Consider the following 24,199-nt stretch of genomic DNA (forward strand, 5'->3'; position numbering starts at 1 on the left):
GATGACTACAAACATAGATTATGAATCTTCAAAACCTACACTATAGAATGGATGTGTTTAGGAACGGGGGACGAAATTCGAAAGGGGCATGTTTCCAATTACCAGAAAATAGATCCTAGAAATGTTATTCCATCATCTTAATATTGAAACTTTGTCCCTTCATTTGCCTACTACTGCCTATAAACTATCATGTGTTTTTTTTCTTGCGGACAAGGTATCGGAACACTTTTGAATGGTCTACAAAGCATGCCCCCACGTCAAAGTTGGCTTTTTGCAGACAAGGATTATATTGTTACTCCACGACATAGTATGTTATCACAACTCTATTAAAAGGACATTCTATGCAAGGTGTCACAAACCTCAAGTTAGCTCTTTCATGCCAACAAAAGGTAACATCAAAAATGGCTCTCTAAAAAATTCAGGTGCATCCTGTTTCCATTAATCATCCTAGAGCTGTTTCTACAACTTTATTGGAGTCCACCTGTGGTAAATTCAATTGATTTGACATGATTTGGAAAGGCACACACCTGTCTATATAAGGTCCCACAGTTGACAGTGCATTCCAGAGCAAAGACCAAGCCAAATCAAATCAAATTGTATTTGTCACATGCTCCGAATACAACAGCTGTGGACCTTACCGTGAAGGTCTTTCTTTCAAGCCCTTAACCAACAATGTAGGTCAAGAAATAGAGTTAAGAAATGTTTTCCTAAGTAAACTAAAGTCCTTTTTAAAAATTAAATCCATAAGTAACACAAGACAATTACATAACAATAACGAGGCTATATACATGGGGTACCTGTACCGAGTCCATATGCGGGGGTACAGAGTAGTCTGTCTCTCTGGTAGAGTAGTGGTTATGGAGTTTCCTCCCCAAACCAGAGTTTGAGAGTTCAAATTTGAGGAGAGCATTTTTTAGAGAGCCATTTTTGATGTTGCATGAAAGAGCTAACTTGAGGGGGGTAGGGGCTAGTTCCCATCAAATAGAAGGACTGAAGTGACCGTGTATAGAATGTCATTTTAATAGAGTTGTGATAACATACTATGTCGTGGAGTAACAATATAATCCCTGTATGCAAAAAGACAACTTTGACCTGGGGGCATGCTTTGTAGACCATTCAAAAGCATTCCGATACAATGTCCCCAAGAAAAAACCCACATGTTATGATAGTTTAAAAATAGTTGTAGTAGTAGTAGTTATGGTTGTGAATTCCCAAAGGAGAGGTTGTGAGTTAAATTCCTTTCAAGAGCATGCCAACTTGCTTTTGTTGCCTTGACAGAACAATGTTGAGGTGGGGTTCCGGAAGGACATAGACAGCAAGGGAAATTGGATTATAAAATACACTGCTCAAAAAAATAAAGGGAACACTAAAATAGCACATCCTAGATCTGAATGAATGAAATATTCTTATTAAATACTTTTTTCTTTACATAGTTGAATGTGCTGACAACAAAATCACACAAAAATTATCAATGGAAATCAAATTTATCAACCCATGGAAGTCTGGATTTGGAGTCACACTCAAAATCAAAGTGGAAAACCACACTACAGGCTGATCCAACTTTGATGTAATGTCCTTAATTAAAACAAGTACAAATGAGGCTCAGTAGTGTGTGTGGTCTCCACGTGCCTGTATGACCTCCCTACAACGCCTGGGCATGCTCCTGATGAGGTGGCGGATGGTCTCCTGAGGGATCTCCTCCCAGACCTGGACTAAAGCATTCGCCAACTCCTGGACAGTCTGTGGTGCAACGTGCCGTTGGTGGATGGAGCGAGACATGATGTCCCAGATGTGCTCAATTGGATTCAGGTCTGGAGAACGGGCGGGCCAGTCCATAGCATCAATGCCTTCATCTTGCAGGAACTGCTGACACACTCCAGCCACATGAGGTCTAGCATTGTCTTGCAGTAGGAGGAACCCAGGGCCAACCACACCAGCATATGGTCTCACAAGGGGTCTGAGGATCTCATCTCGGTACCTAATGGCAGTCAGGCTACCTCTAGCGAGCACATGGAGGGCTGTGCGGCCCCCCAAAGAAATGCTACCCCACACCATGACTGACCCACCGCCAAACCGGTCATGCTGGAGGATGTTGCAGGCAGCAGAACGTTCTCCACGGCGTCTCCAGACTGTCACGTCAGTCACATGTGCTCAGTGTGAACCTGCTTTCATCTGTGAAGAGCACAGGGCACCAGTGGCGAATTTGCCAATCTTGGTGTTCTCTGGCAAATGCCAAACGTCCTGCACGGTGTTGGGCTGTAAGCACAACCCCCACCTGTGGACGTCGGACCCTCATACCACCCTCATGGAGTCTGTTTCTGACCGTTTGAGCAGACACATGCACATTTGTGGCCTGCTGGAGGTCATTTTGCAGGGCTCTGGCAGTGCTCCTCCTTGCACAAAGGCGGAGGTAGCGGTCCTGCTGCTGGGTTGTTGCCCTCCTACTGCCTCCTCCACGTCTCCTGATGTACTGGCCTGTCTCCTGGTAGCGCCTCCATGCTCTGGACACTATGCTGACAGACACAGCAAACCTTCTTGCCACATCTCGCATTGATGTGCCATCCTGGATGAGGTGCACTACCTGAGCCACTTGTGTGGGTTGTAGACTCCGTCTCATGCTACCACTAGTGAAAGCACCGCCAGCATTCAAAAGTGACCAAAACATCAGCCAGGAAGCATAGGAACTGAGAAGTGGTCTGTTGTCCCCACCTGCAGAACCACTCCTTTATTAGGGGTGTCTTGCTAAATGCCTATAATTTCCACCTGTTGTCTATTCCATTTGCACAACAGCATGTGAAATGTATTGTCCATCAGTGTTGCTTCCTAAGTGGACAGTTTGATTTCACAGAAGTGTGATTGACTTGGAGTTACATTGTGTTGTTTAAGTGTTCCCTTTTTTGAGCAGTGTATTAGGGTACAGCAACTGGTGTTGAGTAGGAGTGCTGATCTACGATCAAACCCACCCCTGTCCATATAATCTTATTCCAGAGACAACTGATTCAGAATGATCTAGGCAAAGCTGATCATAGAAAAGTACTCCTCTGTACGCATTTAGGAAATGTCTCAGGCTAAGAATGCTGAACTGGAATCAGTATCCCCCCCCCCGTCAAAGTAATGTTATTCATTCTACTCACAAATGCTAAACAAATCCTAGTTCAGCACTCCTACTTCAAGCCACCAAGTGAATATTGGGTAGTGGGTGCTAAACGTCTTGAACAGTGGTTGAAAAAGTACCCAATTGTCATACTTGAGTAAAAGTAAAGATATGTTAATAGAAAATGTCTCAAGTAAAAGTGAAAGTCACCCAGTAAAATACTAAATAAACGTCATTGCTAAAAGATACTTAAGTATCAGCGGTAAAAGTATAAATGATTTGACCTTCCCTATATTAAGCAAACCAGACAGCACAATTCTCTTGTATTTTTATTTAAGAAATAGCCATGGGAACACTCAGACATAATTTACAAACGAAGCATGTGTTTAGGGAGTCTGCTAGATCAGAGGCAGTAGGGATGACCAGGGATGTTCTCTTGATAAGTGTGTGAATTGGACCATTTTCCTGTCCAGCTTAGCATGCAAAAAGTACTTTTAGGTGCCAGGGAAACTGTATGGAGTAAAAAATATATTATTGTCTTTAGAAATGTGGTGAAGTAAAATGTAATGTTGTAAAGAAACAGAAGGAGTAAAAGTACAGATACAACCCCCCCCAGATATAAACAGAATGTAGTGGAGTAGTTTTTTGTTAAGTGGTTTACACCTCTGGACTTGAAAGGAACACCTCAATTACCTCGACTAACAGGTGCCCCCACACATTGACTCTGTACCGGTACCCCATGCATATTGGCTCGCTGTTTTTATTTTACTGCTGATCTTTAATTATTTGTTACTTTTATTTCTTACTTAACACATTTTTCTTACAACTAATTGTTGGTTAAGGGCTTCATTTCAGCATTTCACTGTAAGGTCTACACATGTAGTATTCGGAGCATGTGACAAATACAATTTGATTTGTTACACATGAAAACATGTTGTGAACCTGGTGTGACATTATTGAAGCTGTGCTGACACCTAGTGGACATCAAGAGGAACTCCACTACACACACACACACACACACACACACACACACATATATATTTATATATATTTCGCTACATATTAACATCTGCTAATATATATATATATATATATATATATAAAATCAAATTTTATTTGTCACATACACATGGTTAGCAGATGTTAATGCCAGTGTAGCGAAATGCTTGTGCATATATATATATATATCCACACACACACACTATAACCTTAAAACAGAGAGGATGCTCTACATAAGTTGCTATTTTTTATTAGACACTAATATATATGTACAATAAAGAGGTTCAAAGTCGGATTGTAAAGCAAAAACGACTGGAAAGCTATTCAAAAGCAGGTGTAGTGAATCAAGCATCTTGGGGTTACCTGAAATAGGTCAAAGTATATATTTTAAATGTTCTAATTTATTTAATCTTTATTTAACTAGGCAATATGAACTCAACAACATCGACATAGACACAAGTTACCTGCTATATTTCGTTGATGGGGAGACCAGAATTAGGTAGGTTTAGTCTGACCTGTTCAAACTTCAACGTAGTTTGTTTGTCACATCACCTATTCTAACTGCTATTTGGTTAGAACACTGACTGTGTATGTGTTCACCGATTAAGCTACGGTGGCAGCACATGGAGATGTGATGGAGTCCTGACCGACAGAGGCTTGATACTGACGTCTCTGAATGGAGAGAGACCTGGCACTCAACACATCCACAATGTGGGACAGAAGGTGATCACTAGTAATACAGTACAGCAGAAATGTCCAGTATTTGCAACACCCTTTTCATTCCATTTGTCACGGATAAACACTGATTCAACTCTGCCTAGTTCTACAGATGTACTGTAGATGCTTTTGCCAGACGGCAGCCAGTCGTTTGATGGGGAGACCATAATTGGACAGGTTTTATCTGACTTGTTCAAACTCCAACATAGTACCTGTTTGTGTGTCAGATATTACCTATCCTACCCGGATCCTATTGCCTATCCTACTCGGATGTGAAACGGCTAGCTAGTTAGCGGTGGTGCGCGCTAAATAGCGTTTCAATCGGTGACTTGCTCTGAGACCTTGAAGTAGTGGTTCCCCTTGCTCGGTTCTTGTGGAGCGATGGGTAACGATGTGTGTGTCAGTTGTTGATGAGTGCAGAGGGTCCCTGGTTCGCGCCCGGGTATGGGCGAGGGAACGGTCTAAAGTTATACTGTTACATTGATGCTGTTGACCCGGATCACTGGTTGCTGCGGAAAAAGGAGGAGGTCAAAAGGGGGTCTGCTAGACGGATGTGAAGCGGCTAGCTAGTTGGTGCTGCGCGCTAAATAGCGTTTCAATCGGTCATTGCTCTGAGACCTTGGTCTCAGAATTCGGAATTCCTATATTAGAGAATATGAGAATCGAAGTTGGATAACTTTGTCAAATAGAAGTAATTCACCATCTGATACTGCTAAGTGTCTTCCTCCATTTAAGACTTGTCGATTTGGAATATTTTACATACAGTAGGCTAAGTGTGGGTTCGGATCCGGAGTCACAATACACTTTCTAAATAACTGCAATGATGGTGAGAGTGCAACCTGTAATCCTACTCTATTACACTTGAATGCTCGTCGAGTCAAATAACGTGACGAAGTAGATCATTATAAATATGCATATAAAACGTAGGCCTACATTTATGTGTACAAGTCCATATAATATAGCCTATGCAATATGATTATTAGGCCATAGCAGATTATTTGTCTCCATTATTCAGTCTTGGAGATTATTTGTCTCCAAGGCTGAAGAAAAAGGTAGCTCCTTATTAAATTAATTATTAATCTTAATTTTCAAACTGTTGGCTGTAGGCTACGTCCCTTAACACAAAATAAATGGACGCTTCCATGAAAAATTGTTGAAACATTTTAATTTGTAAATACACAATTTATTACAGGAAATAATCAAGGCCACCTGGTGAGATTAGCATAGAATTACATGTGCAAATGTATGTAATGGGAACAGCTAACATGAAGCCTTTAATCACATGCAACTATGTCAATGCTTTTAATTGGCGGATGCTTCAATTTAACCTTGGCTCCTGAGCGTTTACCCATCCCCACTACGTTTGCGTCCTATAATGTGGTTACAGAATGACTTCATGGTTGTTAAACCCTACATGGAGAACTTAAATATGATGGGAAAGGGGGATACCCAGTCAGTTGTACAACTGAATGCATTAAAATGTGTCTTCCGCATTTAGAGATGTGTGTAAATATAAGTCCACTATGATAAGTCAAGTCAGACAAACCTGACTAAAATATTTGTAAGTGTAGAGTAGGTGTTTGTTAGTGTGAGTATGTGTAGGTATATTTAGTAAGCATATACTGGTTATAGAGCGCTGTCGGGTGTATGCAGAATAAGGGTGAGATCAGATGTGATGTACAGTACCAGTCGAAAGTTGACACACCTACTCATTCCATTAAAAAAAAACTGTTCTACATTGTAGAATAATAGAAGACATCAAAACTAGGACATAACACATGGAATCGTGTAGTAACCAAAAAAGTGTTCAACAAATTATTCAAAGTATCCACCCATTACCTTAATGATAGCTTTGCATTCTCTCAACCAGCTTCATGAGGTAGTCACCTGGAATGCCTTTCAATTAACAGGAGTGCCTTGTTCAAAGTTAATTTGTGGAATTAATTTCCTTAATGCGTTTGAGCCAATCAGTTGTGTTGTGACAAGGTAGGGGTGGTATACAGAAGATAGCCCTATTTGGTAAAAGACCAAGTCCATTTTATGGTAAGAACAACTAAGCAAAGAGAAATGACAGTCCATCATTACTTTAAGAAATGAAGGTCAGTCAATGCGGAACATTAAGAACTTTGAACGTTTCTTCAAGTGCAGTCGCAAAAACCATCAAGCGGTATGATGAAACCCAGAGTTACCTCTGCTGCAGAGGATAAGTTCATTAGTTAACTGCACCTCAGATTGCAGCCCAAATAAATGATTCACAGAGTTCAAATAACAGATATCTCAACAGCAACTGTTCAGATGAGACCGCGTGAATCTGGCCTTCATGGTCGAATTGCTGCAAAGAAAGCACTAATAAAGGACACCAATAAGAAGAGACTTGCTTGGGCCAAGAAACACGAGCAATGAACATTAGACCTGTGGAAATCTGTCAGTTTGTCTGACGAGTCCAAATCTGAGATTTTTTGTTCCAACCGCCGTGTCTTTGTGAGACGAAGAGTAGGTGAACAGGTGATCTCCGCATGTGTGGATCCCAGTGTGAAGGTGTGATGGTGCTTTGCTGGTGACACTGTCAGTGATTTATTTTGAATTTAAGGCACACTTAACCAGCATGGCTACCACAGCATTCTGCAGCGGTATGTCATGCCATCTGGTTTGTGCTTAGCGGGACTATCATTTGTTTTACAAGAGGGCAATGACCCAACACACCTCCAGGCTGGGTAAGGGCTATTTGACCAATAAGGAGAGTGATGGACTGCTGCATCAGATAACCTGGCCTCAACCCAGTTGAGATGGTTTGGGATAAGTTGGATGGCAAAGTAAAGAAAAATCAGCCAACATGTGCTCAGCATATATGGGAAATCCTTCAAGACTGTTGGAAAAGCATTCTTCATGAAGCAGGTTGAGAGAATGCCAAGAGTTTGCAAAGCTGTCATCAAGGCAAAGGGTGATTACTTTGAAGAATCTCAAGTATTTTCATTTGTTTAACACTTTTTTGGGTACTACATATGTGTTATTGTATAGTTTTGATGTCTTCACAATGATTAAACAATGTAGAAAATAGTAAAATAAAGAAACCCTTGAATGAGTAGGTGTTTCCAAACTTTTGACTGGTACTGATTACTAAAGAATCACCAAAATGGGACTTTTCATTCTATTGAACATAAACACATTTTAAGTACACTATTAAAAATGAAATCGGGCATTTCCTAACATCATGTAGACTATTCAGTACAAACTCAATACGTAACAGACATTTTAGGCTTATATATCACACGTCTGTCTGGATGCAATATTCTACCCAGGAATATTCAACACTGAAATCTGTTAATCTCATTATTCCAAATGCATCTGTGGATCTTTTCTGCAGACAACAATTAAAATTAAACTTTGTCTTTAATGCAGGGTTTGATCTAAATGTAATAAGCTTTAAAGTAGAATGGTTTACATTTTATAGAGTGGGATGGTTTTTCTGATGGTGTATCCTGAGGTAGGTCCTCTCTGAGAACCTCTTCCCGCAATGCGTACAGGCAAACGGCCTTTCCCCCGTGTGGACCTTCAAGTGCCTCTTCAGGCTGCCAGCCTGGGTGAAGCGCATGTGACACTGGGGGCAGCTGTAGGGTTTCTCCCCTGTGTGGACCCTCTGGTGCCTCTTCAGGTCACCAGCCTGGGTGAAGCGCATGTGACACTGGGGGCAGCTGTAGGGTTTCTCTCCTGTGTGGACCCTCTGGTGGATCTCCACCTTCTGGGAGCAGCTGAAGCCTTTCTTACAGAACATGCAAAGGAACCGTTTCTCTTTACTATTGCCTGATGCTGCTCCCCCACGCGGAGCCTGGGCTCTAGGCCTGTCGTTTGAGTTCAATACCTGATCGAAAGGGACAAGGCCGTTTGAATCGGAATGCCCCATTGAGGTGGACACTGGCTCACGATCCCTGAATGAGTGTAAAGGGGAGTGGGTTGCGACAATTGGATTTGTCTCTAATCTTCCCCTGTAATCTAAGAAATATCTGCCCTGTGAGTGTCCGTCTCCTAGGTGACTATCTGGATTCAGTGTTGGAGGAATGTCGCCTTCCACTTTCACAGTCACCTCATCTACGACCAGACCCTCCCCTTTCTTATCTAGGCACCCTTCAGAGTATACACTACTACTGTACTGGTTCCAGTCCCCTCTAGACAGATCAGTCTGTGTCTCTAAACCCAAGAGCATGTTGCCAGAGTCCATCTCTGTAGCATAAGAACAAGACGGATCATCACCGCCAATGTCTAACACATCACTATCACCATGGGAATGAACTGTCCTTTGGCTATGGGGAAATACTGGTATATATTCTGAGCCAGGAGCAGGAGGACAGCCCATTCTCCTCAGCCCCAGTCTCTCTGGGTCTGATCTGTGGTCAGATCCTGTATGTAAGAGCCTGTGTGTTACAGTTAAAGTCTCGGTGTCTGTCTCTGACTTGAGGATGGCGCTCGGCGTTCCACTGACCTCTGTGATACTACATTGGGTCCTGGGCTGCCCTGGGGTGGTGGTGGGGTCCTCTGTGGCTACAAGGGGCGCTCCATCTACCCCAGTCTGGATTTCTCTGCTGTGCCGTGGGTTCTCATCTCCTTCAGATCTCTCTAGCTTGACCCCAGGACCTGCAGCCTTTGCATCTTCAGACTGAGAAGACGAGAGGAGGTTATTACCGGAACATTAGTTGAGTTGCTGTAGGGCCTCACAAGCTCCCCTTTGGAAGATAAATGAGGATGTACATGTAAGCAAGTGAATAGATGAGGGGAGCCTTTCTTAAATAAATGGGCCATATTTGATTTGCAAAAGGAACTGTAATTCGTTTTTAAATGCAACACTAACCTCTATCACGATAACATGCTGGGTTGAGGTTCTACTCCCCTCATCAACAGTGATTGGCTGGTCATCTCTCCATGTATTGTGTCCCACTGGCTTCACAAAGCTCCTTTGGCCTCCAGTTAGATGTCCTTCACCTGAGAGAGTGATTGGAGAAGAGAGGTGGTTAGGTTAACTACTGTCAATGCTCAACACTATATTGTACACTATTGACACGGTCTAGAAAATTATGTAAAGTAACACTTCATAAAACTTCTTGATATACTATTTATTGATTGATGTATTATGTCCCATGCATCATTGTTTTCATTGAGTAAATAATAAGAAAATTGTTTTAATTTAGCAAATAATTAGAAACGCAGTAAATCAAGAATCTGGTTAGAATATGATAGTGTCAGATAGCTAAGTAATCAGGGGAATTAATACATACTATCCAAAAACTGACCAAGAACTAATTTTGGATAAACACCTGAACACATGTGCAGAGGGGCTATAGACTGTATCACCGGATAATGTGATTTAACCAAAACATTTGGTATTTATTGTACTAGTAGTTACAGGTGTGGTAATACAAAATGTAGTCAGAGATTTTTCAACTAATCCGGTATTGGCGATACTATCTTCATCCTCAATTAGTGGAAACAGGAGTCTCATAAAATGTCTGTCCAGTTGCAGGGGGTCTGTTTGAATTTAGAAAATGCTCCATTATTAAAATAAATACTTTTTGGGGGTCCATTAACTAATCCATCAATGTTCAATACTGTGTTTTTCAAATCTTCTCTCACTGGTTGAGTTCGTTTTGAATGACCCACCAGAGTTTGGACATTTTAGACCATTCCATTGGTCCATAAATGACTCTCCACTTACCAGGTGCACCGCCAAGCAAAATTAACTCCACCATTGATTGAGACAGATGAGTCCACCCCAAACTGTCTAACGTCATGATGACAGACACCGGTCTTGGTTACTTCATGGACCAAAAATCGGATTGAATTTACAAAATGTACAGTTTTAAAATTAAACGGACTCACTGCAACTGGACACAAACATTTTTATTAGACTCCTGTTTCCACAAATCGAGGACGAAGATAGTATCGCCAATACCAGGTGAGATTAGTTCATCTCTGGCGACGTTTTGTAGAGCCACGCCTGTAACTACAAGTATAATGGTCCAAAAATATTTGGTTGAATCACATTCATTATCTGGTGTTACAATCTGTACCTAGTGCAGAGGGAAACGGGGAGATAGGCACTGTGCTATACACTAGGGGCGACAGGCAGCGCACCGTCGTCGTCCTCCTCCTGCAAAAATGTACCTCTTGCCATTCCTCTGTATCGATCGAGGATCTTGACACTACTGGGACGACTGGCGGGGACGCGCTCTCGCATTGTCCTCTCTGCGCGCTCCCGGGCCACCTTAACTTCAAGTAGTTTCCTTCGCAATGCCCTGTTTTCTTTCTGGCTTTGAGTTATTTCCAAACGAAACACTGCATAGTCGTCGTCTACGAGTTTACAGATCTCTGCCACGGCGGCATTCGCTAGCACCTCCATGATGGAGGCTATTTGAGTGTGAAAAACCATACAGTTAGCCATTGTTAGCAGCTAGCGTTATCTAGATCAACCAAACCCCGTCTCCAACGCGAATTAAAGATGACCTAGGGTTAGTATGTGATGCAGTGCAGTTAAGTCATATTTAACTTCCAGGGTGTTAACAAGCGTCTAAATCACAACAATAAAAACGTTAATAAAAACGTAAATGTTTTTACCACTGAAGCAGGCAAGAATAGCAAGCTAAGTACTTCCAGGTCACGGATTTTTGGAATCCTTCAGAATAAGAATCCTTTCCTATTACTTTGTACATTAATAATTAAGGCGAAAATGTGCAGAATTGTCGATATTTTATACTAGTTATCATACAACCAATAATTACAAGTATTTCTAAAATATATTTTGATTTTTAATTTAATTTTATGTTTTCAATCCTAAATGGTCAATATTTTTTGTGTGTGTACTATCATTTATTGCACCTTACATAATTTTCTGTATGCAGTAAAAGGGGGATCCATTTTATTCAGGGTCACTTTAGTTTCAAATCCACAGAGTTAACACCCAGAGGAATTTGCTGCTCATTTTGCAGCCCTTTTAAATCAGCTTAAATCCAATAATTTTTTCATATTCATAAGCACTACATTGGCCTTCCGAGTGGCGCAGCATCTCAGTGCAAGAGGCTCCACTGCTGTCCCTAGTTCGCATCCAGGCTGCATCACATCTGGCCGTGATTGGGAGTCCCATAGGGCGGCGCACAATTGGCCCACCGTCGTCTGGGTTTGGCCGGGTAGGCCGTCATTGTAAATAAGAATTTGTTCTTAACCGACTTGCCTAGTGAAATAAAGGTTAAAATATATATTTGTTTAAATACATGCAAAGAAGCATCCGTAACAATATGTCATTCTTTATAAAAGGTTCATAAATGTGGCATAACCGTGTGACAATCACCAATGTCAAATGATATAAACACGTGCTTTATAAAGGGTGACATGTTGTGCTGAAGGATGGCAATATGCTCTAATGGGATGTCATGTTACACCTAATCTCGTTCCCAGACACTTCCGCCCTAATGTGCGGAAGGTCTGGTGGACCAACGCATCAAACTTGGCCTTCATTAGTTAGGGTTAAAATCACTTAAGAAAATCAATTGTGGAAATGGGCCGGGTTTAGCCATAATTATGACTTTGTTTAGTGATGACATGTTATACTCAGTAAGGTCACTCCTATAGAATTCAATGGTCACTCCCACTAAGGCCAACTTTGAATGGTTGATATCCCAGGTTTATACAGTATGTGCTGTGTGTGCAATAGCCAACACTTACCTTGATGAAAGCCCCCAACCGAAAGAAATTGAAAGTGTCTTTCTTCTGGAACCAAGTTACATGTTCATCAGTACAGAAACACACACAACAAAAATGAGCCATATGCGCAGGTGCTAAGCCCAGTCAGGTCTTTAATACATTTATCCACTCCCCCACTAAAAGATCAGTCACAAAATGTTGGCAACATTGTAACAGGTTGTAATCAAACCCTGGTCTCGAGCATGGGAACACTAGAGTAATACCTGGTGCGGTAATTTCAGGTTGGACTACTCCCAAATCTTCTTGGCTCTAAAACACACACACATTTTGCAGGTCCATCAACCCATTTTAAATACCTCTCACAGCGTACAATAACCTGTGGATCATGAGAGAACCTTCATAAATCAGCAGACTGTAAATAACCTATATTGGCACTATGTAGTGTCCTGTAATACTTAGTTTGAAGTGAAAGTCATTCATTCATAACACATCCATAAAGACGCTATAATGCATGACGCTGTACTTAATTTAAAGTCAGACCACTTTGGTCATTTATAACACATACATAAAGCCTTAATGATGTGAACACTAATGTATTATCACGTTGGGAATTATAACTAACGGCTAAAACAAATACACATTAAAGACATGTTTCAAAAAGTATAATAATGCGATTACATTGAACATTACACAGGGCTGTGAATAGTGTAGCTTGTCAGTGAGATGGCGGACAAATGGTTCTTGCCTCTCTTCCTGCTGGAGGTACTGCTTGTTGGTTTCAACCTTTAATCTAACAAAGAAAGTTAGCAGATCTGTTAGGAAATGCCTTTTGTCACATCTTGGATAAGGGCATTTCTGTGCTCTTCCAGAAACTCCAATTTGTATTATTATATTCCTCTTTCATTCACAAATCTCATGATGTCGCTGTATATAGGGGGATTTGTATTTAGCTGAGCCTGCTAGCTAGTTACATTTCGAATAGGTAGCATTTGCTGTGAAGTCACCAATGATTTGAAATAACTATTTAGGAAGGAGCTACAGTATTTCATCTAACTCAACACTAACTTTTTTTTAAGGTTGAGTTTGTAGTAAACTAAATTACAATAAATTAAATTATGTTTCACTGTAAGGATGGTGCCAGGTTTCCTCCAGACGTGATGCTTGGCATTCAGGCAAAAGATTTCAATCTTGGTTTCATCAGAGCAGAGAATATGGTTTCTCTTGGTCTTAGAGTCCAGGTGCCTTTTGTCTAACTCCAAGCGGGCTGTCATGTGCCTTTTACTGAGGAGTTGTTTCCGTCTGGCCACTCTACCATAAAAGGCCTGATTGGTGGAGTGCTGCAGAGATGTTTGTCCTTCTGGAAGGTTCTTCAACCTCCACAGAGGAACTCTGGAGCTTTGTTAGAGTGACCATTGGGTTTTTGGTCACCTCCCTGACTAAGGCCTTTCTACCCCGACTGCTCAGTTTGGCCGGGTGGCCAGCTCTAGGAAGAGTCTTGGTGGTTCCATACCTCTTCCATTTAAGAATGAGGCCACTGGTACCCTTCCCCAGATCTGTGCCTCGACACAATCCTGACTCGGGACTCTATGGACAATTACTTCGAATTCATGGCTTGGTTTTTGCTCTGACATGCACTGTCAACTGTGGGAACTTATATAGACCGGTGTGTGACTTTCCAAATCATGTCCAATCAATTGAATTTGCCACAGGTGGACTCCAATCAAGTTGAAGAAACATCTCAAAGATGATCAATGGAAACAGGATAAACCTGAGCTCAATTTTGATTTTCATAGCAAAGGGGCTCAACACTAATGTAAATAAGGTATCCGTTTTTTAATTGTAATAAATTTGGATTTAAAAAAAACCTGTTTACGCTTTGTCATTATGGGGTATTGTGTGTAGATTGATGAGGAAAAACATTTTATCCATTAAGGCTGTAATGTAATAAAATGTGGAGAATGTCAAGGGGTCTGAAAAATTTCCGAATGCTCTATATGGTGTCATTTCTGAATAACATGGAGTGTTGCTGGCCTTTTACTCCACTCATTCCATTGGTGGTCGAATCTTATCACGTGCGCACTTACTGCACTACAGAACACCTGCTAACCAAACAATGGTGCAGGGCATGCTCACTGAAATAAACGGCAACTAAACAAAAATAAAGTTACTTAGATTTTCCCAGACCTTAAATCATCCCCTGATGTGGTTTAAGCATAGTTGTGAACACCAATAATCCAGTTTTGTTTTTCCCAAAAAAGTGAAAACTGAGAAACCTGAATTTGGCTTAATCCCAAACCTGGAAGAAGAAAAAAACAAGAAAACGGAATTTGGTATATAAAAAAAAAACTGAAATGGGTCATTTTAAAAAAAATACATTTTTGGGGGGGAAGTTGGGGTCAGGTCCAATATTGACTATGCACCCAAGAGGGAAAGAGGTTGTGCCATCCTATAAATGTTTTAGTGGAATATATTATGTAAACTTTAGCAGATGCTTTTTTTCAAAGCGACTTAGTCGTGCATGAATACATTTTACATATGGGTGGTCCTGGAAATCGAACCCAATGTCTTACCTTTGCAATGTCCAATCAATTAGCAAGATGCATGACAGGGTTAAATGATTTGTGAAGCCTCAATATAATATGATTTATAAGGCCTTTATTAAGCGGTGATTATGACACCCTTAATAATAAAGCACGTTAGGGCGTTATGTCACATGACATTGGTGGTTGTCACAGTTATGCCACATTTATGAAGCATGACATATGGTAATAGATTTGTAGCACATTTATGAAGCTTTTACAAGCCGATTGTCATTTAAAGCGGAACCCAATTTTCTATACGTTGTCTTATTTTAAAAAATTGAACCTTTATTTTTACAGGAAGGACAGAGACCTAGGTCTCTTTCAAATGCGCCCTGTATAACACAACAAATATAAGTAAATGCATACATGCATACAGTACCAGTCAAAAGTTTGGACACCTACTCATTCCAGGGTTTCTTTATTTTTACTATTGTCTACATTGTAGAATAATAGTGAAGATATGTAGTAACCAAAAAAAAGTGTTAAACAAATCCAAATATATTTTGTATTTGAGATTCTTCAAAGTAGCCATCCTTTGCCTTCGACAGCTTTGCATTCTCTCAACCAGCTTCATGATGTCACATGGAATGCATTTCAATTAACAGGTGTGCTTGTTAATTTGTGAAATTTCTTTCCTTCTTAATGCATTTGAGCCAATCAGTTGTGTTGTGACCAGGTAGGGGTGGTATACAGAAGATAGCCCTATTTGGTAAAAGACCAAGTAAAATTGAGACTTTTGGTTTTAACTGCTGTGTCTTTGTGAGACGCAGAGTCGATGAATGGATGATCTCCGCATGTGTAGTTCCCACCATGAAGCATGGAGGTGGTGGTGTGATGGTGCTTTGCTGGTGACACTATCTGATTTATTTTGAATTCAAGGCACACTTAACCAGCATGGCTACCACAGCATTCTGCAGCGATACGCCATCCCATCTGGTGTGAACTAAAATTTGTTTTTCAACAGGAGAATGACCCAACACACCTCCAGGCTGTGTAAGGGCTATTTGACGAAGAAGGAGAGTGATGGAGTGCTTCATCAGATAACCTGGTCTCCACAATCACCCGACCTCAACCCAGTTAAGATTGTTTGGGATGAGTTGGACTGCAGAGTGAAGGAAAAGCAGCCAACAATTGCTCAGCACATGTGGGAAATCCTTCAAGACTGTTGGAAAATCATTCCAGGTGAAGCTGGTTGAGAGAATGCCAAGAGTGTGCAAAGCTGTCATCAAGGCATGTGTGGCTACTTTGAAGAATCTCAAATATAAAATATATTTAGATTTGTTTAACACTTTTTGGGTTACTACATGACTCCACGCATATATATGTATGCCTTATTACACAATGTTTGGATGCAATATAATATTCAAATATTAAACACAAATCTATATATGCCTTCAGGAGAATGCCCTCTCTCCTGTGTGGACCTTCAGGTGCATCTTCAGCTGGTGCTGGCGGGAGAACCTCTTCTCACACATCTGGCAGCTGAAGGGTTTCTCCCCTGAGTGGACTCTCTGGTGCCTCTTCAGGTCACCAGCCTGAGCGAAGCGCATTTGACACTGGGTACAGCTGAAGGGTTTCACCCCTGTGTGGACCCTCTGGTGCCTCTTCAGGTGGCCAGCCTGGGCAAAGCGCATGTGACACTGGGTACAGCTGAAGGGTTTCACCCCTGTGTGGATCCTCTGGTGGATCTCTACCTTCTGGGTGCAGCTGAAACCTTTGCTACAGAACATGCAGAGGAACCGTTTCTCTTTACTATTGCCTAATGTGGCTCCCCCTCCCTGAGTCTGGGCTCTAGCCCTGTCGTTTGAGTTCAATACCTGATCGAAAAGGACACGGCCTTGTAAATCGCAAGGTGCAATCGACGTGGACACTGGGTCGCGATCCCTGAGCACGTGTAAAGGGGAGTGGGTCACAACATTTAGATTTGTCTCTAAACTGTAATCTAAGAAATCTCTGCCCTGTGAGAGTCCTGCACAAGCTGCATTCCATGTGGGAGGAACGTCGCCCTCCACTTTCACAGTCAATTCACCTGCGACCAGACCTTCTCCTTTCTTATCTATGCACCCTTCAGAGTATACACTACTACTGTACCGGTTCCAGTCCCCTCTAGACGGATCAGCATGTGTCTCTAAATCTAAGGATATGTTGCCAGGGTCCATCTCTATAGCGTAAGAACAAGATTGATCATTGCCAGTTTCTAACGCATCACCTGAGTCCCGATGGGAATTAACCAGGCTTCGGTTACCGTAAAGTAAATACTCTGAGCCGGGAGCAGGAAGACAGCCCAGTCTCCCCAGTCTCTCTGTGTCTGACCTGTCGTCAGATCCTGTGTGTAAAAGCCTTTGTGTCACAGTTAAAGTCTCTGACTCTGACCTAAGGATGGCATTCCGCGTTCCACTGACCTCCGTGATGCTGTGTCTGGAGCTGGGCTGCGCTGGGGTGGTGGCGGGGTCCTCCATTGCTACAGCCGCACCAGTCTGGATGTCTCTGCTGTGCTGTGGGTCCACTCCTCTCACCCCAGGACCTGCAGCCTTGGCATCTGCAGACTGACACATTAAGAGAGGAGGTTATTACCGGTACATGAGTTGAATAGGATAACAATGTCATAGGGAAGTCGCACAAGCTCAACCTTGGCAGATTAATAAGTATGTACATGTAAGCAAGTGAATAAACGGGACACATTTGATGTACTGTAATTCTGATGTAACACGATTACACTAACCTCTATCACAATAACATGCTGGGTTGAGGTTCCACTCCCCTCATCAACAGTGATTGGTTGGTCATCTGTCCATGTATTGTCTCCCACTGGCTTCACAAAGCTCCTGTGGCCTCCAGTGAGATGTCCTTCACCTGAGAAAATGATTGGGGGGAAATGTAACCTTTATTTAACTAGGCAAGTCAGTTAAGAACAAATTCTTCTTTACAATGATGGCATACCCCGGCCAAACCCGGACGATGCTGGGCCAATTGTGCGCCGCCCTATGGGACTTCCAATTACGACCAGGTGGGATACAGCCTGGATTCGAACCAGGGACTGTAGTGACGGTACTTTCTATGCTCAACTCTATATTGTACACACTATTGACAGTTTTGACATGGTCTAGAATTGGCAAGGATGTAAGGTAACACCTGGCATAACTTATTGTTATTATAACGACCCTGGGTTTATAAGCGCGGAAATCGACCCTGCCGCACGAGCATGCTTTTGCAGCACAGTCGATAGCGCGCCGGACCTCGGGCTCGAAGGTTGAGGATTCGAGACCTGCTCCGTGCTGTTTCATTACAATATTATTTATTGTTCGATTATGTTCCATGCATCATATTGTTTTCAATGAGTAAATAATAGGAAATGCAGTAAATCAATATGTTTAGAATATGATAGTCTTTGTGCAAGATGGCAAGGAATTAAGGGAATTATTGCATCCGACCCCAAAAACACCCATTTCTGGTTAACGCGTCAAAAGACATATGCGCAGAGGGGGTTGTCTCGGCCCAATGCTAAATGTACCTCTTGCCATTTCTTTGTATCGGTCCGGAATCTTGACAATTCTGGGACGACTGGTGACGACGCGCTGTTGCATTGTCCTCTCTGCACGCTCCCGTGCCACCTTCAATTCTAGTAGCTGTAGTTTCCTCCGCAATGCCCTGTTTTCTTTCTGGCTTTGAGTTATTTCCAAACGAAACACTGCATAGTCGTCGTCTACAAGTTTACATACATCTGCCACGGCTGCACTAGCTAGCACCTCCATGATGGAGGCTATTTGAGTGTGAAAAACCATAACGTTACAGTTAGTCATTGTTAGCAGCTAGCTATCGTTATCTATATAATATCAAGTCCTGTCTCCAACGCGAATTAAGTATGTGATTCTGTGCAGTTAAATTCGTCATATTTTGATTTCCAGTGTGTTAATAAACGTCTAAATAACGACTATAAAAACACTAACGTGGAAACTCACTGTTCACGTCCGTTTACTTCTTATTCTTTGGTGTCATGGCGTTCACACATTTTGTTTGTGCATGCCGCCACCTAGTGTGTGGTCGATCACGTAACATTTTGTTAAACAAAAATAAAGGAAAACATTGCACCACCAACTAACCCTACACCTATATACCAACACCCCATTCCACTAATTTGACCCTAACTGATCCTACACCAGGCCAACGGTGTTGTAACTCTTCTGTAGTAAAACCTCACACACCCAAGTGTTTTCAATGCAGCTGCCACCATCTTTTTTTTAAACATTCCAATTCTGCGGTGCAGTTAACCATGGCAATGAATGCTAAAGAAGAAGCCAACCTTGAGTGAAGCACACATTTGTATCACTATGTATTGGCCTAGGCCTACTACTCACACTTAACTCATCATCCAGGTTCACTCCAGACCTGACTGCCCTTGACCAGCACAAAAACATCCTGTGGAGTACGGCATTAGCATCAAATAGCCCCCGCGATATCAAAGGCTAGCTTTTTCAAACAGAAATTAGTATCCTGCAGCACAAACTCCAAAAAGTTCTGGGACACTGTAAAGTCCATGGAAAATAAGAGCACCTCCTCCCAGTTGCCCACTGCACTGAGGCTAGGAAACACTGTCACAACCGATACATCCACAATAATTGAGAATTTCAATAAGCATTTTTCTACGGCTGGCCATGCTTTCCACCTGGCAACCCCTACTCTGGTCAACAGCCCTGCACCCCCCACAGCAGCTTGCCCAAGCCTCCCCATTTCTCCTTCACCCAAATCCAGATAGCTGATGTTCTGAAAGAGCTGCAAAATTTGGACCCCTACAAATCAGCGGAGCTAGACGATCTGGACCCTCTCTTTCTAAAATTATCAGCCAAAATTGTTGCAACCCCTATTACTAGCCTGTTCAACCTCTTTCGTATCGTCCCGGATCCCCAAAGATTGGAATGCTGCAGTCTTTGCTAGGTAAAGCCCCGCCTTATCTCAGCTCACTGGTCACCGTAGCATGCGCTCCAGCAGTTATAATTCACTGGTCACCCCCAAAGCCAATTCCTCCTTTGGCTGCCTTTCCTTCCAGTTCTCTGCTGCCAATGACTGGAACGAATTACAAAAATCACTGAAGCTGGAGACTCATATCTCCCTCACTAACTTTAAGCACCAGCTGTCAGAGCAGCTCACAGATCACTGCACCTGTACATAGCTAATACCTCATCCCCATACTGTTTGCACCGCAGTATCTCTACTTGCACATTCATCTTCTGCACATCTATCACTCCAGTGTTTAATTGCTAAATTGTAATTATTTCACCACTATGGCCTATTTATTGCCTTACCTCCCTTATCTTACCTCATTTGCACACACTGTATATAGCCTTTTCTCTATTGTGTTATTGACTGTATGTTTGTTTATTCCATGTGTAACTCTGTGTCGCACTGCTTTAGTTTCTTGGCCAGGTCGCAGTTGTAAATGAGAACTTGTTCTCAACTAGCTTACCTTGTTATTAAATAAAGGTGAAATAAATAAACTCTTCTCTCCTCACTGCCTCAACATATGACAACTTCTGTTCTACTTTGACCCTGGCAACCTCAACCTGTCTTTATCGCACCAGGCACTTCTGATTCCCAGCAACATGGGCACCCCCATAATTAAGTTTTTTTCCCTCACCAATACTACATATTTGTTTGGCCCATGCTCTCCTGCACACTTCACATCTCGGTATCTCCATTCTACACACTGCTGCAAAATGACCATAAGCTTAGCATCTGAAACACCTTAGTGGGTTCCAGTGGTGGTCAGTGGTGCTACCCTACAGAGTGCAGTTGAGGCTACTGTAACATTAATTGAAAAACAGCGTTTTAATCAACTATTTGGGTGACATTAATATATTTTTTATAGTTTAATCTAAAAACATTCCTGCAGTCAGCATGCCAACTCTTAAATAACTATAGGCCAATCTCAAAGCTGTCACCCCTGGTGAAAGTACATGAAACCCTTGTGAATGAACAGCTAAGAGTTTTTAATTACTATTTTATTATCAATATACCAATCGGGCTTCAGGAAGAAGCATAGCACAATTACAGCAGCCATGAAGGTTTAAATGATATCACTGAAGCCCTTGACAAAAACAGCTGTAACGGCTCTCTTCTATCTCCTCCTCTGACGAAGAGGTAGAACAAGGATCGGACCAAAATGCAGCGTGATGATGATTCATGATATATTTTAATGAAGGAAAACCTATACATACAGAAACTACAAAACTAACAAAATGAAATAATGAAAACCGAAACAGCCCTATCTGGTGCAAACACAAAGACAGGAACAATCACCCACAAACACAGTGAAACCCAGGCTACCTAAATATGGTTCCCAATCAGAGACAACGAGAATCACCTGACTCTGATTGAGAACCTCAGGCAGCCATAGACTATGCTAGACACCCCTACTCAGCCACAATCCCAATACCTACTAAAACCCCCAATACCACAACACAACACAAAAATAACCCCATGTCACACCCTGGCCTGACCAAAATAAATATATAAACACAAAATACTAAGACCAGGGTGTGACAACAGCACTGTGTCTCACTTTTTATTGATCTCTCTAAGGCTTTTGATACAGTTGATCATGCTATACTAAGGCAGAGATTGTCGAGTGTAGGTCTTTCAGAGCATGCAGTTGCATGGTTTGCTAACGATCTGTCTGATAGAACTCAGTGCACTCAATTTGATGGGCTTATGTCTGTTATTATTAAAATGTTCAGTTTATATCTTAAACAAACACTAACAACCGTATCTTTCCAGGCAAAACATACCAATAGTTGAATTACAAACAGAAACCCAGATTTTAGTCAATTGGTGCATAGGCCAGGAAATAAACCCGAGCCTCCCGTGTGGCAGAATTCTACCACTGAACCAAAGCTATTGAAATGACGAAGACTCCCCACAAATAACCCTATTTATAATTGTCTGAAGTCGTAAAATCAGGCACATACTACCAAGACAATTCCCAGAAAATAGCCCTAATTTAAAGGTCCAAGCATTACTTCGGCAATGATTCTCATTACTCTCGCTCTCGTTGTCTCTTTCGCTCTCTTTCTCTGTCTCCTTATCTTCTCTCCTGCCTTTCCCTTTGGTCTTACCGTTTCAGGAAAGATGCCCTGGTTTATGACAGCTGGAACAGGGTGCCTTGCAGTCTCTAGCGAAATGGCCAGTTTTATCACAATTAAAACATTTCCAATCGCTCCCGGTCCATTTACCACTGTCTTTCCCAGGTTTCCTACCCTTAAATCCTCCGTTATGCTGGTCTACAATTACCGAGAGTTACTATTAGATGCTCTGCTCCTTTCTGTTCTTTATTTTCTATTCCTCCTCTGAGTCTGGCTGTGGGCGCCTGACCTTTTTCTTCCTGTTCTTGCCTTTGTTCCTACTTCTCCTCTCGCTCTCTCATTGCCTACGTTCCCTTTTCTGTCTATCCCTAAACTGTCTCCGTCTACTGTTCCTTGGTGGGGCCTTACAATCCTCTGCCATGTGGCCTGTTTTATCACAGTTGTAGCACTTTCTGTCCATTTTCTACTCTCCCTGTTTCCCCCTTTCTCTTTAAAATCGTTCCTGCTCTTTCCTGCAATTTCCCCAAGAGTGGCGATCAAATATTCTGCTCCTGTCTGTTCTTTCTTACTTTTCTTTTCCTTGCCATTCTGCTCATGGTGTATAGCATACCTCTTCGGCCAATGTGGCTATTCCCCACCCTATCGGAATCTTTTTTAAGATCTGGCAAATTTCAGGCTTCATACCACTCAAGAAGGCTATTTTTAACTGTTGGTGGTAAGGTCCGTCGTCTCCCTGTCTAGGATCTACCAGTCCACTGTTAGCATCGAACACGTCTCTCAGTGTCTCTAAATATTGGCTAACAGTTCCCCATCCCCTTGTTTACACTCACCTATCTTTGAAAAGTCCACATGTCTATGGTAATAGTCCCTAAGATTATTACAAAGCTGTGTCAATTTGACTGCATAATCCCCATCTCCTGCCCATGGTAAAACCGGTTCTCCTCTGTGCCCTGGAACCCAGGCTCCCCTCACTGCTGCCCAGTCTTTCCCCACTATCTGTCGGACAGCCCTTTCCAATTCTCCTGTATTTAGTTTAAAACTCTCCGTCAGTCCCTCAATATCTCTCCTAAACCCTTCTATTCCTGTTTTTGGATGTACTATTCCCTCAACTGCTCTTGCTACATCTCTTTGATTCCAGGGTCGATACACTTGTAAGGTATCCGATTGATCAGCTTCGCCTGCCCTAGGATTAGGAAGCTCTGAGAGGACACTGATCCTCCTCCCAATCTGATTGAACCTCCCTCAGTCCTGGCTTATTATATGGTGCTAATCGCTTTTTAAGGTTAGACTCTCTTGGTTCTGGCTCTTCTTTCCTCTTCCTGGCTATGGCTTGCTCTCTCTGTTCGTGTTCATATCTTTCTCTCTTTCCCTTGTTCTCAATTTATCTTTCATTGTTTCTTCCTGAATACTTTGCTCTCTCTCTCTAATCCTACTTGGCTCTTCATGCTTTTCACTTGCCCTTTTATTATTACCTTCTACTCTTTTCCGGGCCTCTGACAGCCACACCCTGGCTGTATCCAAACCTTCGACCTGCTGTTCCCCTGATTATACACACACATCTTATGTATCTGTTTATCATTAATTCTGGCTTTTTTACTTCTAGACGTCCATCAAATTCGTACTTCTTTCTCCATTTTGTGCCGAAATAAATGTTCCTTTTATCTTTAGATTCCATCTCTCTCATCTCCGGTTAATTCCGGAACCTTCTTTGAGGATTTGCCACCCATGTTTATTCAATTACTATTGTTGTTATTATGCTTATTCTCACAATGTGTGTGTGTGTGTGTTTCTATAATCTGTTATGATCCTTAATCTCACAATTTATATGCATGTGCTTTTACTTTCTATGTTGATAAATACCTCCCGTTGATCTCTCCTAGGATCTTAGAATAATTATTTTTTATGACTTTTGATAGATTTTTAGGTCTAACACGTATACAACACCAGAACTCTTACGTTCAATAATTTTCCAGGGGTTGTAAGGCCCTGGTTAACAGCCTATTTTTCCGTTGTTTCTTATGACTTTCGACTGATTAATATATCTA

The 24,199-nt window shown here is 41.9% G+C and overlaps 2 protein-coding genes across 3 annotated transcripts in view; both read right to left on the reverse strand.

Annotated features, from left to right (window-relative positions):
• The window catches only part of LOC112261341 (zinc finger protein 184-like), a 307,911-nt gene that overhangs the window by 101,113 nt on the left and 182,599 nt on the right, over positions 1–24,199 (reverse strand). The window lies entirely within an intron of this gene.
• On the reverse strand, positions 16,276–19,532 carry LOC121847785 (gastrula zinc finger protein 5-1-like). Its single transcript, XM_042330530.1, has 3 exons — positions 18,590–19,532; positions 17,801–17,931; positions 16,276–17,624 (listed from the first exon to the last, which is right to left on the reverse strand). Exons 1-3 carry the CDS (start codon positions 18,876–18,878, stop codon positions 16,473–16,475), a joined length of 1,572 nt encoding a protein of 523 aa, XP_042186464.1. The 5' UTR covers positions 18,879–19,532; the 3' UTR covers positions 16,276–16,472.

Source organism: Oncorhynchus tshawytscha, linkage group LG11 (genome assembly GCF_018296145.1).
Source record: "Oncorhynchus tshawytscha isolate Ot180627B linkage group LG11, Otsh_v2.0, whole genome shotgun sequence".
Taxonomy (NCBI): Eukaryota; Metazoa; Chordata; class Actinopteri; order Salmoniformes; family Salmonidae; genus Oncorhynchus; species Oncorhynchus tshawytscha.

Bases quoted from the DNA above. Each gene is read 5' to 3' on its own strand.
- LOC121847785 (XM_042330530.1), bottom strand. From the start codon at position 18,878: ATGACTAACTGTAACGTTATGGTTTTTCACACTCAAATAGCCTCCATC. The intron at 17,932-18,589 runs GTACATTTAGCA...TCATTTTCTCAG, and splicing joins ATACAAAGAAATGGCAAGAG to GTGAAGGACATCTCACTGGA. The intron at 17,625-17,800 runs GTTAGTGTAATC...TTAATGTGTCAG, and splicing joins AGCATGTTATTGTGATAGAG to TCTGCAGATGCCAAGGCTGC.